Source organism: Triturus cristatus, chromosome 7, assembly GCF_964204655.1.
Source record: "Triturus cristatus chromosome 7, aTriCri1.1, whole genome shotgun sequence".
NCBI lineage: Eukaryota > Metazoa > Chordata > Amphibia > Caudata > Salamandridae > Triturus > Triturus cristatus.
Window position 1 is genome coordinate 1,080,440,183 of NC_140590.1, and position 15,131 is coordinate 1,080,455,313.

General features: G+C 44.0%; 1 protein-coding gene across 2 annotated transcripts in view; it reads right to left on the bottom strand.

Annotated features, from left to right (window-relative positions):
* FBXO38 (F-box protein 38) overlaps positions 1 to 15,131 on the bottom strand; it is a 165,321-nt gene that overhangs the window by 38,725 nt on the left and 111,465 nt on the right. For both annotated transcript variants that reach the window (XM_085618196.1, XM_085618197.1), the window contains exon 15: positions 14,383 to 15,066. In XM_085618196.1, coding sequence (XP_085474322.1) covers positions 14,383 to 15,066 — 684 coding nt within the window. The remainder of the gene's footprint in view (positions 1 to 14,382; positions 15,067 to 15,131) is intronic.

Sequence of the window (15,131 nt, forward strand, 5' to 3'; positions counted from 1 at the left end):
CATGGCTGGTCTGAAGCCAATGTACTAATTTATATTTTTCAATTTTGGAACCCAAAATTTGTGTCCCTTATACAAATAAATGGCTCTGGAAGGGTCTACGGAATGTGACGTCAAAGAAGGAGGTGGAAAATGTAGAATTTAATGCCTTTACTTCTTAGTTTGTAGAAAACTGTTGAAGCACAAATAGGTTTTTACACTGTGTTTTACACTGTATCTCTAGCTCTGAGATCTCAGATGCTTTAGACCTTTGACTTCAAAGTGTAACATTAGTGCATCCACAAATGAGGAATATAGATGACGAAGCATGATATGCTTTTGTGATCTCCCCTTTCTTTCTGGTGAATAGATCTATACATGGAATTGAGGAGCGGACGCCCACCCTCCTTTGCTGTGACTTACTACAGAGAATCTTGTCTATATGATGGCTTTAGTGATCTGTCTGTCACTCACAGTTGTAGGCCAGATTAGTCTGGTCTTGTATCCTAATCCTTTATTATCACTAGTGTCATGGTCACATGAAACCCGACTAAAGAAATTCAATCTTTGCTGTAGTGTGTTAACAAGGGCAATTCTGAGCTCTGGAAGGAGAAAGAAAGAATTTCTCCTCTACATAGCAGGGTTATTCATTGATGCACACTAATAAACTCACTGCATCCCAAAGGCCAACTTTTGTGTCCTATTTTAGACTTTTAAGGCAGGGCCATTGGTCGAAATGCTTAAGAGTGGATTTTAAAAACGCATAATATTCAAGCCTCCCATTTCCCAAATCCCCCCTAGCAATAAAAAAAAATCCAGGTCAACCCTCTCAGCTCTTTCGCGTTGCATCAGCGAGAGAGAGGTTCTGTGGGCCTTTGACATCTGCAACTAAAGCTGATACTACTTTTGCAGCTTTAAAAAGGAAAGGTTTGGGGAATCATTTCCTTTTATTTTCGATCATTTTCGTTTTTAACCCCTTCAGTGCCCGCCCCTTTCCCCGCCCAGTGCCGGCCGTTGCATTAGCGGGCGGGGTCTATGACGAGCTGGACTCGTCATGGGCACAGCGCCACCGCGGCCCATGACGAGTCCAGCTCGTCATGGGCACTGAAGGGGTTAAAACCACACAGGTAACCCAAGCCTCGGCTGCAGCCTGACAAGTCAGAAGCTGTGGAAAAGAGTCACAGAAGGTGGCTCCTCTGAACCACTGCAAACGAGAAGGAAAGTGGCCACTCCCAGTGTGGTGGCTTCAAGCTGCATTTTCAGTAGCAATTATTTTAGTGTTTGAAAAAATAGCTTGTTTTACGATTCATAATGACGTTTGAGCATCTTCTTCCTTATGAGGCTAAAAGGTTGCATTAGGTGGTAGATGGCTTTGTGATAAAGATATATCCAAGTGAGCAAATAATGTACAATGAATATTGTTATTTGTATATAATCTAATTCCAGTGGTTAGCCGATTTGAAATGCTTCAACTTGTCTGCAAGGTGAACCTAAACGTGGGCTCTTTGACTGCAATTGCAAAATGTTACATCTTGCGAAAATAATTAGAATCCAAATCTCCTATTTGTTCCACTGTTGTGAATTTACACTCTCGACCACATTTCCCTAACAAGGAGTGATCTGTTAACACGCCTTTTTACGTAATAAAAAGAGAAAGTACAATATGTCATCAGATGTACTGCCAATGACATGCTGCATTATAGAATACAGATCGAGGCAGGCAATGCAAAGCGGTGCTGAATTTTATACAGAGAAAAGCAGAACATGTGTTCGTGTTCCCCTAATTTGCTGAGCAGAAATCCTCCTTCAAAGCTGTCACGCTTAACCAGAGAGCTCTGTTTTTGAAAGTTGGAAATCCGTTTATGGCTCGTGTGGAAGTTGAGATTTTTTGCTTGTGCACGAATGACAGATGCTTTCTCACAGGCAGAAATCTGCACATTTCTGATTATTTCATCTTCCTGCGACTTGGCATATCCGAAAGACAGGTCGGAGTGTCTTACTTTGAGGGCATGCTAGCTCCTCGGTATGATAAAATGTTGTCTGGAAATGCGAAATAATGTATGCATACCTGGGCCTAATGATTTTGAATACATTCTTACGGCAAAACGAGCACTTAAACTTACTGTTGTGATTTATTCAGGTCTAGTAATTTGGTTTTCTGAGGGTAGCCTTTGGTTGGCTAAGTACCTTGTACCCCCAATCTCACAACACAACTGCCTTCTGCATGGACTTTTGTTAGATTAGAGAACTGAAGGCATCAACTTAAAGGAGCAATGGTACATCCCTTGCTAAGACTTGAGTCACTTGTGATTTAAAAGTTCATGTTCTCTTCATTGCCTTTATCTGTGCTTTCTTAGTACCTAGGACACAGGCTGTGGCAGTCTCTGTACTTTGGGGACTCTCGAGTACAGATGAGCCAAGAAATCCAAGGGCGACGGATGCACATGGTTTGGCTTGCCATACCTGGCTAGAGCTACGAGTCTCCTGTTCATAAAGGGGTTAATAGAAGATAATAGCCAGGTATACATAAGGCAGATGTTACGAGGGGTAGTGCCTCTCGTACTGCAACTCAGGGCACAAGTTCTAAACAAGCGTTGGCCGCGCGCGAGCGGCCGGAGACGCAAAATGTGGTGGGGGAGGGGGAGAAGCGGGAGTTGTGTGTGCGCGTGCGTCATCGCGATCGCTCTGAAAGCGAAAGTGATCGCGATGACGCACACGAGTTTTCAAAGTGCTGCTGGCGGCCGGCTGCGCGCGTGCACGATCGCGTGAACGCAAGCGTTAGGCCAGCCAGCAGCACTTTGAAAATCCCACATACAAAATGTCTCTTCGAGCCAGCGCAAGCGCTGGGGCTCAGCGAGACCAAAAGAATGCTGCCTGAGTCACTAAGTATTTGCGCTTCCAGGATGGACTGCCCCATAATGCCCTGAGGGGCTTTGCTCAGTCCAACGTGTTGGCAATGAGGAGGACCAACAAGTAAAAGGACAGTTGTTCAGTGCCTACTCATTTAAAGATTATACCAGCATCGGTCACCTATTGTAGGCTACTGTTGGGTGCCTTTTTAGGTGTCACCTAGCGTTGTGGCACGCATGCGCTACTCACTCTGCGAGGCATATTGTAGTAGGGTATTATTTTATAAGTAGAGTTGAAGCACCGCCCCTCTTTTTCATTGGCTGCTGTCATCATACATGGCAAACGCTGGCTTCCGATTGAAAAATTAGGCTTCTTAGTCCCTCCCTGTTACCGCCCTGTCTCCTTTTGGCCCCGCCCACCCAGACTGGATCGTTTACTTGCGGCTTTACACAGTCTCCTTAATTAGTCGGTAGGCACTATGTTTTTTTAGTCGCCTTTGGCAAGGGCGGCCGACCGTGTGTTTATTTTTGCATCGCGCTAAAGTGAAAGCGCAATGCAAATATAAACAAATGGCTGCCTTTGCGCAATGGCGAGAGCTTGTTTTTTTTATACAGTTAGAAGTTGAGCGTGGCACCCGCTTCAGGGACACCACGCTCGGTTTGTTTATTTTATTTTTTTACTGTAATTCGGAGCGCTCTGCACCGCTTCCTTTCGCTGGTTGTGCGCTATGGACAGCGTGTGGATTTCAACATCTTAGATGAGACCGTGACTTTGATGTTCACGTTAATGAGTTTAACTGTGGTCGGAGCGAGTATAGTTTCTTCTATACTCGGATATACATGAGTAGGGGCAGGACAAAGCCGTATTTCTAATCCGCAAGTGGTATAAACACTGTTGTAGCAGTCGATGTGTGATGGCGTCAACGCCATTGAAATACCGCACCCATCAGCCTCGATTCTTGGTTCATTGTAGATAGCTACCACCGACAAGGCTCCCCCGTGCCTGGGAGGAACCAGCTTGGATGTGGTAGCCTCATTATTATTTTGTTGGCGCGGTCAAATGGGACAGTGTTTAATTTGAGACCGGCACTCATTTTTAGGGCTGGCATTTATTTTTCCGCAGACTGACCCAGAGCAAGAGAAAAACACAAGGGCTGAAAAAATAAGCCAGAGGGACGGAACAAATGTGACAAAGAAAGGAAAAAGGCAGGGATGAAAAGAGCCTGGAAGAGGGAGGTAAAGGCGCAGGGAGCGTACAGTGATGACTTAGAGGCACGAGGTGGAGCAAAACTACGCATCCTTGGTTTTATGCACCCCGATATCACGGCGCTTATGTTTTTTTTTACAAACTAAGCAGTGGATAGCTGGCAAATGGGATTAAAATTGCTGGCACCAAGGCTGCAGTACTGCAAATGCTCACCATGTCTGTGCACAAGAGGCAACATATTCTACAGAATTAACAAATATGACAAAAAAGAGATATTTCCCCTGAAGTTTTCAAGGCTTCTCGGTGAAGGAGGGCCACAGGACAGCGACTCCTCCACCAGGTAACTTATGCTGTTTTGGGCTGGAAGTGGCACAGCGGGTGGAGGGGATGTGTGCAAGGGAGCCCCTCAAACTACACAGGCAGCCGCTGCAGACATTAACAGCCCAATCTGATTTTTTAGGGTATCGCGGGTTAGGTAACTTCAGCAAACAGAATAAACACACTGTCTGCCACATTTATGGTCTGAACCGGGACCTTTAACAAGATGAGCAGCCCGGGCCAGCAATTACAGCCACCGACCGTGGAGCTCGGCCTCGAGCCTCATAACAGCGACTGTGCCTCCCACTCTGTGTGATTTTAAACTTTTGTACCGGCACTCCAAAGGTATCGGAGAGCTAGCCTGAACCAGATTCCCCCGCATCAAAGTCTCCCACTCCAGCCATTACGTCAGATCCTCTTCATTGCCCTGTTCTGCCTAATCCCTCCTCCCGCGCTAATCACAGGATCACAGGCATAACGGGATCAGTATTTTGGTGAAGAGGCACTTTATCTATTGTATATGGAGGAACCTCTTCAGATGAGTATTGACCACTGCTTGTTTCAACAATGGCAGCAGCACATATGCCTCCTCGCTGGCTTTCCCCTCACCCACCGCCATTGCTGCACCCGCTTTCATGATTATTTTTAATTAGTATGCACTTAATTATCAACAATGGCGGCAGCGCAAATGCCTCCTCTCTGGCTTCCCTCTTCCACGCCGTCATTGTTGCGCCCGTTTTATAATTTCTTTTTAATTAGAATTAAACATTGCTTACAGTAGCACGGCAAGCTGCGTTTAATTTTCAAAAATAGTGGCTGCGCAAATGCCTCCTCGCTGGGTTCCCCCTCCAGCGCCATCATTGTAGCCGTCCTTCCTGCGCCGCAGGACATTATTTCAGCTAGACCTACTGCAAAACTTCTCTCATGGTAGCCACTTCCGCCCGCTTGTAGCGGACCCCATTTAATTGAGCACAAGCACCTTTAGCTTAAAAAGTACAGCACTTCTCTTTAAGCTAAAATGAAACTGGAGGTCGGTTACCATAGGTTCTCAAGGTGGTTGTGGCTGTTCCTGGGGGTGCTAGCACCCGCACTTCACATTACGCAGCTGTCCTGGTCTGTTTATTTGTACTCTTAAAAGAAAGAGCACAGGTCTGTCAACGCAGGGTTAAGGTATACTTTGCGTATACCGCAGCTCGCACTGTGTATAACTTTAGGCCTGGTACACGGACACCATTTCATATTCCTAAAGTGGCACAAGCACCGGTCATCTGATAAGGCAAACTTTTTGACAATAAATACGTAGATTAGAAAACAGCGTTTTCTTTATTTAACTCTAGTGTCACAGTGGTATTTGGAACTAAATGTGCGGCATTTTGCAACCATGCTCCAGGTACGATGTTTATTTGAAGCCTGCACACATTATTTTGTGCCACTGTGCTTGTCCAAATCAACAAAGCAGTGCTTTGTTTTCGCAACATAAATAAAAACATTCCAATTTTGTCTATGCAATGGGCCAGTCGAATAACTTTGACTCCAACAAATGCAGCTGTTTTCAACTTCTATTCTTTTTTTTTAATTTATTGATGCAATCTCACATTTCATATACAAACATATATTATGAATTTCAGATGAGGTAACTAAATAAAACTCCAATTGTTCCTACAGAGATTAACTTACAATTCATTACGACAAGGTTCCTCGCATGGTCATGGGGAATACAAGAAAGGGAAAAGGAAAAAAAGAGAAAAAAAAAACACAGGATGGGGAGAACAACATTAATTTCATATTATTCCTTCATGTATTCAATCATTGGACCCCAAATTGACAATCCAAGTTTCTGCTTCTGTACCCGCTTCACCGGATATAAACTATACTCCAAATTAAAGATAGCCAAATATTTGGCTCTCCACATTTCAAAAGTTTGAACCTCTTTTTGAAGCCATAAAGAAGCTATGCAAAGCCGGGCTACCGCCACTGCTATGAAGATTAAGTATCTAAAATCAAAAGGCAATTGTCCTTCCCTTACATCCCCCCTATACCCATTAACATAAAAGATGATGAAATTTTAATTTGAACTCCCGTGATAACTGATAGAAATCCTTCCATATGGTACAAAAGTTGGGTCAGTTTCCTACATGTAAAAAAAAATGTGGATAAGATCAGCCCCATCCGTCCCACATCTAAAACATTTCCCATCGTTGAGCCCCCCCCACCCCCCCCCCCCCCATTTCAACATCTCAGCAAGGGTATATATAGATCAAAAAATAGTTTTAAAATGTTGTGTTCTTAAATTGGCTGATATTAAAATTCTCCCTGCCATAGCAATTGATTGTTCTATACATATTTCCTGCTCTCCCAATCTATTTCTCCATCTTATGTTTCGAGCTTCCAAATCATCTCTCTGTATGTCCAAAAGACATCTATAAATGACCCCTATGCGTTTGCCCTGTCTAACGGCCTCAACCAACAAACATGGCTCTATTATCTTTTGTTTTTTCTGCAGAAAGTCCCTCATCTGTAAAAATTTAAAAAATTCCGTCCGACGGAGTTTAAATTCATCAGCTAACATCTGAAAGGATAGCAACTCTCCGTCTTTATATAATTTACCTATAGATATAATTTACTTATCCTGCCATATCTGAGCTACTCTGTCAGTAAAGACAGTAGGGAGTAACATGGGTGAGTTTATTGGAGTATAGAAACTGATCCCTGCTATTTGTAACTTTTTCCGCACTGCTCTCCAAACCTTATAGGCAGCAATTGCTACCTTAAAGCGCGTCCTCTGAACTTCTATTCTTAAAGAATAAGAAAATACATTCAAAATAGTCTGTACAGATACACGCACATTCATGAATGCCACCTAATTACACTCTCCTCAATACCACATAAATACACCACACATAAAACCACTAAGCCACATAGCAACAATCCATATACACTCCATACCATGCCACTTAATTCCCATCAGCATAATTTCACTCACAACGCCACGCAGTCCCCGCCACACAATTCAGCTCCACACATTTCCATTCCACACCACATAATTCAACAAGAAACCACATAATTTAAAATCAACAAAACAATTAAACACATGCATCCAATCTACACCACAAAATTCCACATCATGCCACAAAATTCAACAGCATGCCACCTAATTAAACTCCACTACATACCACGCCACAACACAAACTACCAATTCACATATTTACACTCCATGATAACCAATCCCACTTTACATAATTCCAGTACACTCAGTACAACATAATTACTTTCCACATATTTCAACTGCACACCATGCCACATATTTCCACTACACAAATCCATTCCACACAATTCCACAACTAACAATTTCAAACCAACCCACATAATTTAACTCCACACCACATATATCCACTCCATAGACATAACTAAAATACATTGTCATTTATAACACTATTAGCTCTAACTTTCACAAATGCGAGACCTACTGCATTGCAAACGCTTGTTAAGGTTACTATTAAACACAGATGTTGCACTGTTTTTGATTCACAAAAACATGCTATTGCCATGCAGGAGGGCAAGAAGAGGAAGGAAGCACTTCTGACCACAGGCTGTACAAGTGAACAGGAAGTACAGCAGTCCAAGTCCTTACTCCCAAAAGGTAAAGATGCCTAAAATCCGAGAACTGGTGTGGGGGGAGAGGGGCGGGAACACTACAATAGTAGACCTCTAACCATCAGATCAAGTAGCCCATAATTTCCTGCGGACAAGGATTGACTTTAACTTAGAACTCCAGAGGCTAAGGAGTTGCCAGATGTAATTTTGCTTGCTGCATCCTCATGTGAGTAAAGGGTACGCTCTGTGACTTGGAAGCTATCAGAAGAGTGGAGAGCTAGAGAACTCTGCAGAGTGTCAAATGCTGCTGCACTCGAGAATGACAACTACCAGCTGAATGCACACCCTGTGCTGACTTAGGTGGATGATCAAGGGTCACATTTTTGTTGAAAACCTTTGATGGATAAACTCGGCACAAAGTGATACCTCTACTCTGAAACCTACAGCGCTCCCTCAGTATTCTAAGTTAATATGGCGCAAGTGTTTGGGGCAGAACAAAAAAACTCACTGAGACCACGAGTAACCGTCTTAAAGGACTTCGTGACAAGAAAGATGTTAAATGGATTGAGGACAGGGATGGTTCAGAAAGCGACATTCAGCTTCTTTTTCACTGCAATTAATCTAAAGAATAAGCAATGCCAATGGGTATGGCTTCTAAGTGCTAACACATGCAAAGCCTACACAAGTATTCATTTATGCACCCTTGCATCTGTTAGCATGTTAATGCTACCTCTATTGACACCATCAATGCTCTTTTCTAGTGTATATTACTGCGCACTTATGAAAGTGCGGTGGCTTTGTGCATAAATAAAGTTAATTACCAGTAATAAGGGTTTTGAACCATGAAGATCTTATAGATTCACATTCTCTTCATAATCCCTTTCAACTAGAGGCTGGGTCCATAGGTACTATAGTTAAAAACAAAAACAAAAAAAAAACATTTTTCTATGTTTAGTGGTTGTGGAAAAAGGTAGATCCTTGGCAGGACGCCGACGGTAAGCCCACAATGCCACAGTATTTGACCATCTGTTCAGATTATTTTTTTTATTGATTTCTCTATTGCCCCTCTTTTTGGGGAAGAGGGAGGCTGGCTTGTGAATCTCGAAGAGCTGCAAAACCATGGCTACTAGTAAGTAACTGGTTTATTTTACAGCGTGAAGCGGCCTAGATCATGTAGGAGTCGTCTAGGAGTTCTGACTAAGCAGCAGAATGCTAATCAATTCCTGCAACAACGACTTTGCAGTGGTTACTCTGCTATTAGCTGCACAGGGGCTTGACTCCCCTCCTTCCAATTAAGCCTCCTGATAACTGGAGTCTCCCTCTTACTCAAGCCATCGAAGCTCCTAGACCACACGTATGTTGTAGTCCCTTGATGATAATCGAAAGCTTATCCCTCCCAGACATTGACCATTCCCAACGCCACGCACAACCAGGATTTGTTTCGCCACATTAGGATTCACTGAATACTACATGATCACAACTCTGTCCTGATGAAGATCTCAATTTATTGAGATTGTAACACCGTCTACCCCGTTACAACTAAATTCCTTAGTTAAAAAAAAAAAAAAATGATAAAGGAGTTTTACTCATGTCAATGCGATGTATGTTTTTAAAAAATCAAATTACTTTGTACTATTTTGTGAGCACTGGATTTATAATCCGCCTGTTATGATAAAGTGAATATTGTTAAATGAATGAACCTTCTTACAATGTTCACGTGTCCCTTCCTACATTTATTTCGAAAAGTGCCTTATGCCAGAAGCTAATTAATTTTTTAAACATTCATTTTCTTGAGATCATGTATATCTGCCAGGACCAATTGGCCTTGTATGAAGCATAGTCTTCTACTGGGCCGGTCTGTGTGAGTGTTATCCAGTCCTTACACATGATGTATTATTAATTGTGTGTGTCTTGCTATTGACAACTTGCAAATGGACTGAGCTATACTGATCAGTGAAAACTGAACTGTCACTCCTGTTTGTTTAGGTAAAACATAGCAGTTGTTTTCTCTGTAAGAATTTGGACTCTTCTCTTGCTCTGGCCCTTGCATGCCTTCAGAGCCAAGGAATGTTTTATACCTCCAGGTACTTGATATGCTTGGTAGCTACTTGGTTGATCCATATCACTCTTAATTTCAGTTTTCAGAGATCTGTGATGCACATATTGTTAGCTTGTTATGATGGCCTGTTACAGATAAATTGAGAGGTCTTCCCTTCCTCATGAATTCTGTGGTCTACCACATTAATACCTTGATGTATTTCTGTGACAACCACTGGATCCTACCATTTCCCTTTAGTTTGTGAGCCACTGACTGTTCAACCGTTCTTGAAGGCGTCTCATTTGTAACCATTTGTTTGGGATCAATTGTATACATACGCCCATCATGCACAGCAGCTTGATCACTTTTCTCACCAGTGGAGATATAGACCTGTGGTAAAGCTAAGCCTATCCTTCCAATGCTTGTATTTTCATCGGCTATGCAGTTGCTTTTAGAGCACAGAACCCTACACTCATTAAAGTCTTTTGAATCTCTGGGGAAGAGGATGGCTTTTTTCAATTTATCCAAAACCAGTGGTGACAAAAGGTGAACAACCTTTAACAGAATTTTCTTGCTCTGTTTTAATGTGCTCGCCCTTAACAGCCAATGGTCTAGATAGGGATACACATGAATACATTGGTTTCCTTAGGCGTGCTGCAACCACTGGTAGTATTTTGAAAAACATGCTTTGATGCAGACTTTAGGAGAAAGGGTAATACTGTGATGATAATGCATCCTTTTTAACACAAACCTTTGGTAGATTTTGTTTACTTTGTAAACGTAATATGTGGGAGAACTTACTTTTGGATAGAGGATTTCAAGTGTATAAAAGATGGGAAGAAGACAGGAAATCACCAAAGGTTTTATATAAACATAAAAAGTCCAGATCACTGAAGGGACGGATGTTCCTCAACGTTCAAGTGAGGGGTGTAATCCTTTTATTTGGCAGTTCCTGGAACATGTATTAAGCTAGATGACACGTTATTTACACAAGACCACATGCACATTATAGTGCAGACACAGTACAACGGAAGAGTATTTCCTGTTTATTGCTCTCTCCACATTGTGAGCATGTGTGGGTTTGTCCACTTTATATTTCCCACCTGGAGCTTACACCCGGATGCATTACAAAATGGTTGCAACAGAAGGTGCCTTGGTGACAAATGTTTGCCCAAGTTCACTCACAATAAGATACAGATTGTGATGTACTGAAGCTGCTGATACTGGAATTTGTACTAGCAAAAATAACTTCTAGTAGACAAAACATATTACTATGAAAGAAGAAAATAACACAAATGGAAAGACGCCTCCAAGAAGCCGGTATCCAAGAGAATGCCCTCGACTGGACCTTTTCCTTCCTCTCCGGCAGATCCCAGAGCGTCCGCCTCCCACCCTTCAGATCCAAAGCCACCGACATCATCTGCGGCGGCCCCCAGGGCTCCTCCCTCAGCCCTACGCTGTTCAAAATCTACATGGCCCCCCACGTACAAGTGGCCCGCCACCACAACCTCAACATCATCTCCTACGCCGACGACACTCAGCTCATCCTCTCCCTCACTAAGGACCCGCGCACCGCCAAAACCAACATCCACGATGGAATGAAGGCCATCGCCGACTGGATGAGGAGCAGCCGACTGAAACTGAACTCGGACAAGACGGAGGTCCTCATCCTCGGACCCAACCCCTCGGCCTGGGACGACTCCTGGTGGCCGACACCCACCGACCACGCACGTAATCTAGGATTCATCCTCGACTCCTCCCTCTCCATGTCCAAACAGGTCAACGCCGTCTCCTCCTCCTGCTTCAACACCCTCCGCACGCTTCGCAGGATCTACAAGTGGATCCCGACCGAAACAAGAAGAACAGTGACAGAGGCCCTCGTCAGCAGCAGGCTGGACTACGGCAATGCACTCTACGCCGCAATCCCAGCCAAACACCTACGATGACTACAGCGCATCCAAAATGCCTCCGCCCGACTGATCGTCAACGTCCCCCGCCGCAGCCACATCACCCCCCCACCTGACAAACATACACTGGCTCCCCGTCGACAAGAGGATCACCTTCAAACTCCTCACCCACACACACACAAAGCACTCCACAACACCGGACCCGGCTACCTGAACAGCAGACTCAGCTTCAACACCCCCACCCGCCAGCTCCACTCCGCCAGCCTCGCACTCGCCGCCGTTTCCGGCATCCAACGAACAACCTCCGGCGGCAGATACTTCTCCTACCTCGGTGCCAAGACCTGGAACACCCTACCTACGCAGCTACGGCAGACCGAAGACTTACTCGCCTTCAGAAGACTCCTCAAGACCTGGCTCTTCGAGAAGTAGCGCAACCCCCCCCCCCCCTCCCCCACTCTCTCAGCGCGTTGAGACCCTCACGGGTAAGTAGTGCGCTCTAGAAATATATTGATTGATTGATTGAAGACAGATGATGTTAGGCCATGACACAGCATCAGAATTAATTGGCAAAAATAAACTTCTCATCAATGGACCTCTTGTAGAAATCTAAGCAGAGAGTGTGCAAGCAAAGACTGAATTGTGTGCAAGATAAGACAGGTACATTGGTGTTGTGGCTGCGGATTTTGGATTCAGGTCCTACACATGTGGTGTCTGTAAAGGACACTTTGGGTGCAGCAATGTACATGCACTTTGCTATCAATGAAAAAAAGAGTGGAATGGTGCACCCATAAACTAATAGAACGAGTCCAAGTCCTGCCTGCTCCGACAATTATGACAACCTCACTCACCCTGCAGCTGTGCATCCCCAAAAAGGCTAGAAAGGCTGCCAGCACTTCACCAACTAGTCAGCATCTTCCTTGAAGTGGAGGAGCCAAACCCCTGCAAACTGCAGGCACCGAACGCAACATCCAGTTCACCATTCTGCTGACCACCAGATCCACTGATGCAGCAGCCACACAGGAGGACGTCACCATGCTCCAGAGGCTCAGATCCATCTGCCCACCAATTTAGGAGACACCAGGACCCGAAAGGCCGCCCTGCAACATTACCCGAGGCACTGGGCCCCTTGCGGCAACCAATGTTGGTTTAGTGTCCAGCCTGGACATCAACACCATCAAGACCGACCTGCTGACATGGGATTTCCACACCAGAGAGGCCATCACCAAGAGTGCCCTGCTGAAAGAATTACTGCGTAAAAGCACATTTGTGTGACATTTTGGCTTGACTGTAAAAAGTGATAGCTCGAAAAGTACTTACCTAATTCTGAAGATCTTGGTGTCAAAAATAATTTTAAAATCCTACTTATTTATCTAAATTAGTCTTGAGTTTCTTCTCGAGTGTGCAGCTCATTTATTGACTCTGGGTGTACAACAAATGCTTAACACAACCCTCTGATAAGCCTAAACTGCTCGCCCACACTACCATAAAAGAGCATTTGGGATTATTAGTTTGAGTTGTGTAAGCCAATAAGGGTCATCTGGACTTTCTGGGTAGTGTACCTCATTTTGGTACATCACATAAAAAGCCAGCTTCCATCCAAACAGCAATTCGATATGAGATGTTCCAATTTTTTGTGACCAAAATCCGGTCACAAAACATTGACATTTTTCAATTCCCAAGTTGGAGTGGTAAGTCATTTGTAAAAGTATAGTAGACAAAAGGTTTGTTGGAAATAGGCAGTGGTCCAGAGAACCAATACCAACTCTAAAACAATAAAAAAAAAAAATAGAACAGCACTTTCTCCTTTCTTATTAAAAAGCAATCACAGATATGGTAATTTGCTGAGTCAATGGTCACTAATCGTAGTGAGTCGCAATTTTTAACTTTTTTCCATTTACATTCATGAGATATATCTAACCGCCCCCCCCCCCCCCCACCCCCGATTTCGAATTTTAAAAATCAACCTAAAAGCACACAGGTCATTCATAGAATTCTTTAGCAGTCACATTTTGCAATCAGTTTTTTGCAACCAGTTTTTAGTACATTAGACCTCATGTTAGTTAAGAAAACAAATCCTTAATTTTAAAGAAAACACAAAAGAAGCAACTGCTGAATTGTTACTGAGACTCTGAAATGACTTGCATTGCAGCTTAGACCTGCTCCTACATGGGGCAAATCCCTAAATGGCTCACCACACCCAATCTGGTTACAATCCTAGAACGCATTCCTTCCCTCCCCTGGCTAACGGCACACTGTTTCATCATTTGAGCGTCATATCCTCAGTTCTCCTTATAAACATAACTGAATGTCTCTATTCACAGCTACATAATATTTTCATACGCACAGCAAGCTCTGCATACTGCAATTTATAAACACTTTCAATGTCAGTTTTTTTTTTAAAATCCCAACCATTCTGCCAATGTTATAGCATGTATATGCTATGATGTGTTGCACACTACGCCGTCTGCTTTTTATAGGATTCAAATCTCTTACCTGAATCAGATAGCAGTGGGACATGGGACAGCCGGCTCTGTGCTCGTGTCAGTGGCCTGTGAGAGTTCTCATTGCAGTCTCTCCAGCAACTCCTTGTTGGCGTTATACAGCTTGTCTCTCCAAGAGGTCGGCAGTTTCCCACCCTTGTTCTCTCCCCATGCACCAAATCCTGCGACCTGCAGTACATTGGAGTCCTGTGTGAAGGTTCAGGGCCATTGGAAGAGCAGAGACCACTTGACAGCTGCTCAACTTCGGAGCACCCACTAGTCCTTCGTGCTTGCTCTCGAGACCTACTCCGGGGGCAGCTGTTGCAAACTGAGCACACTTCCTGACCCCTATCTGTTCGGGCACTTAGGCCTTCTGTTGTGCTCCTAGAACAGCTGCAGCACGGAGTAGACGGATTCAAATCTGCATGGGTACCATTGTGCGTTCTGGCAGAGTCCTGATTATGGGACACTGAACTGGAGGAGTTTGTGGGTTCTCCTGCCACAGTCCCAGTGTCTTTATTCCGGGATTTCTCCGGTGTGTCACTTGCTGCTTTCATGTCGGCTTTGATTTGTTCACTTGTTACCTGGCAGCCTTTCTCACAGCTGCTCTCCTCGACTGGTGCCGACTGCTTTGCTTGTGCCACATGACTGGTGCTACACCTTCTCCGCAACGGGGCTTTACCTTTACCACTTACACCTGTGTTGTAATGAAATTAGAGGTTAGAAAACTTTAACCAGTAACAATTTAACATAAATTTGCAA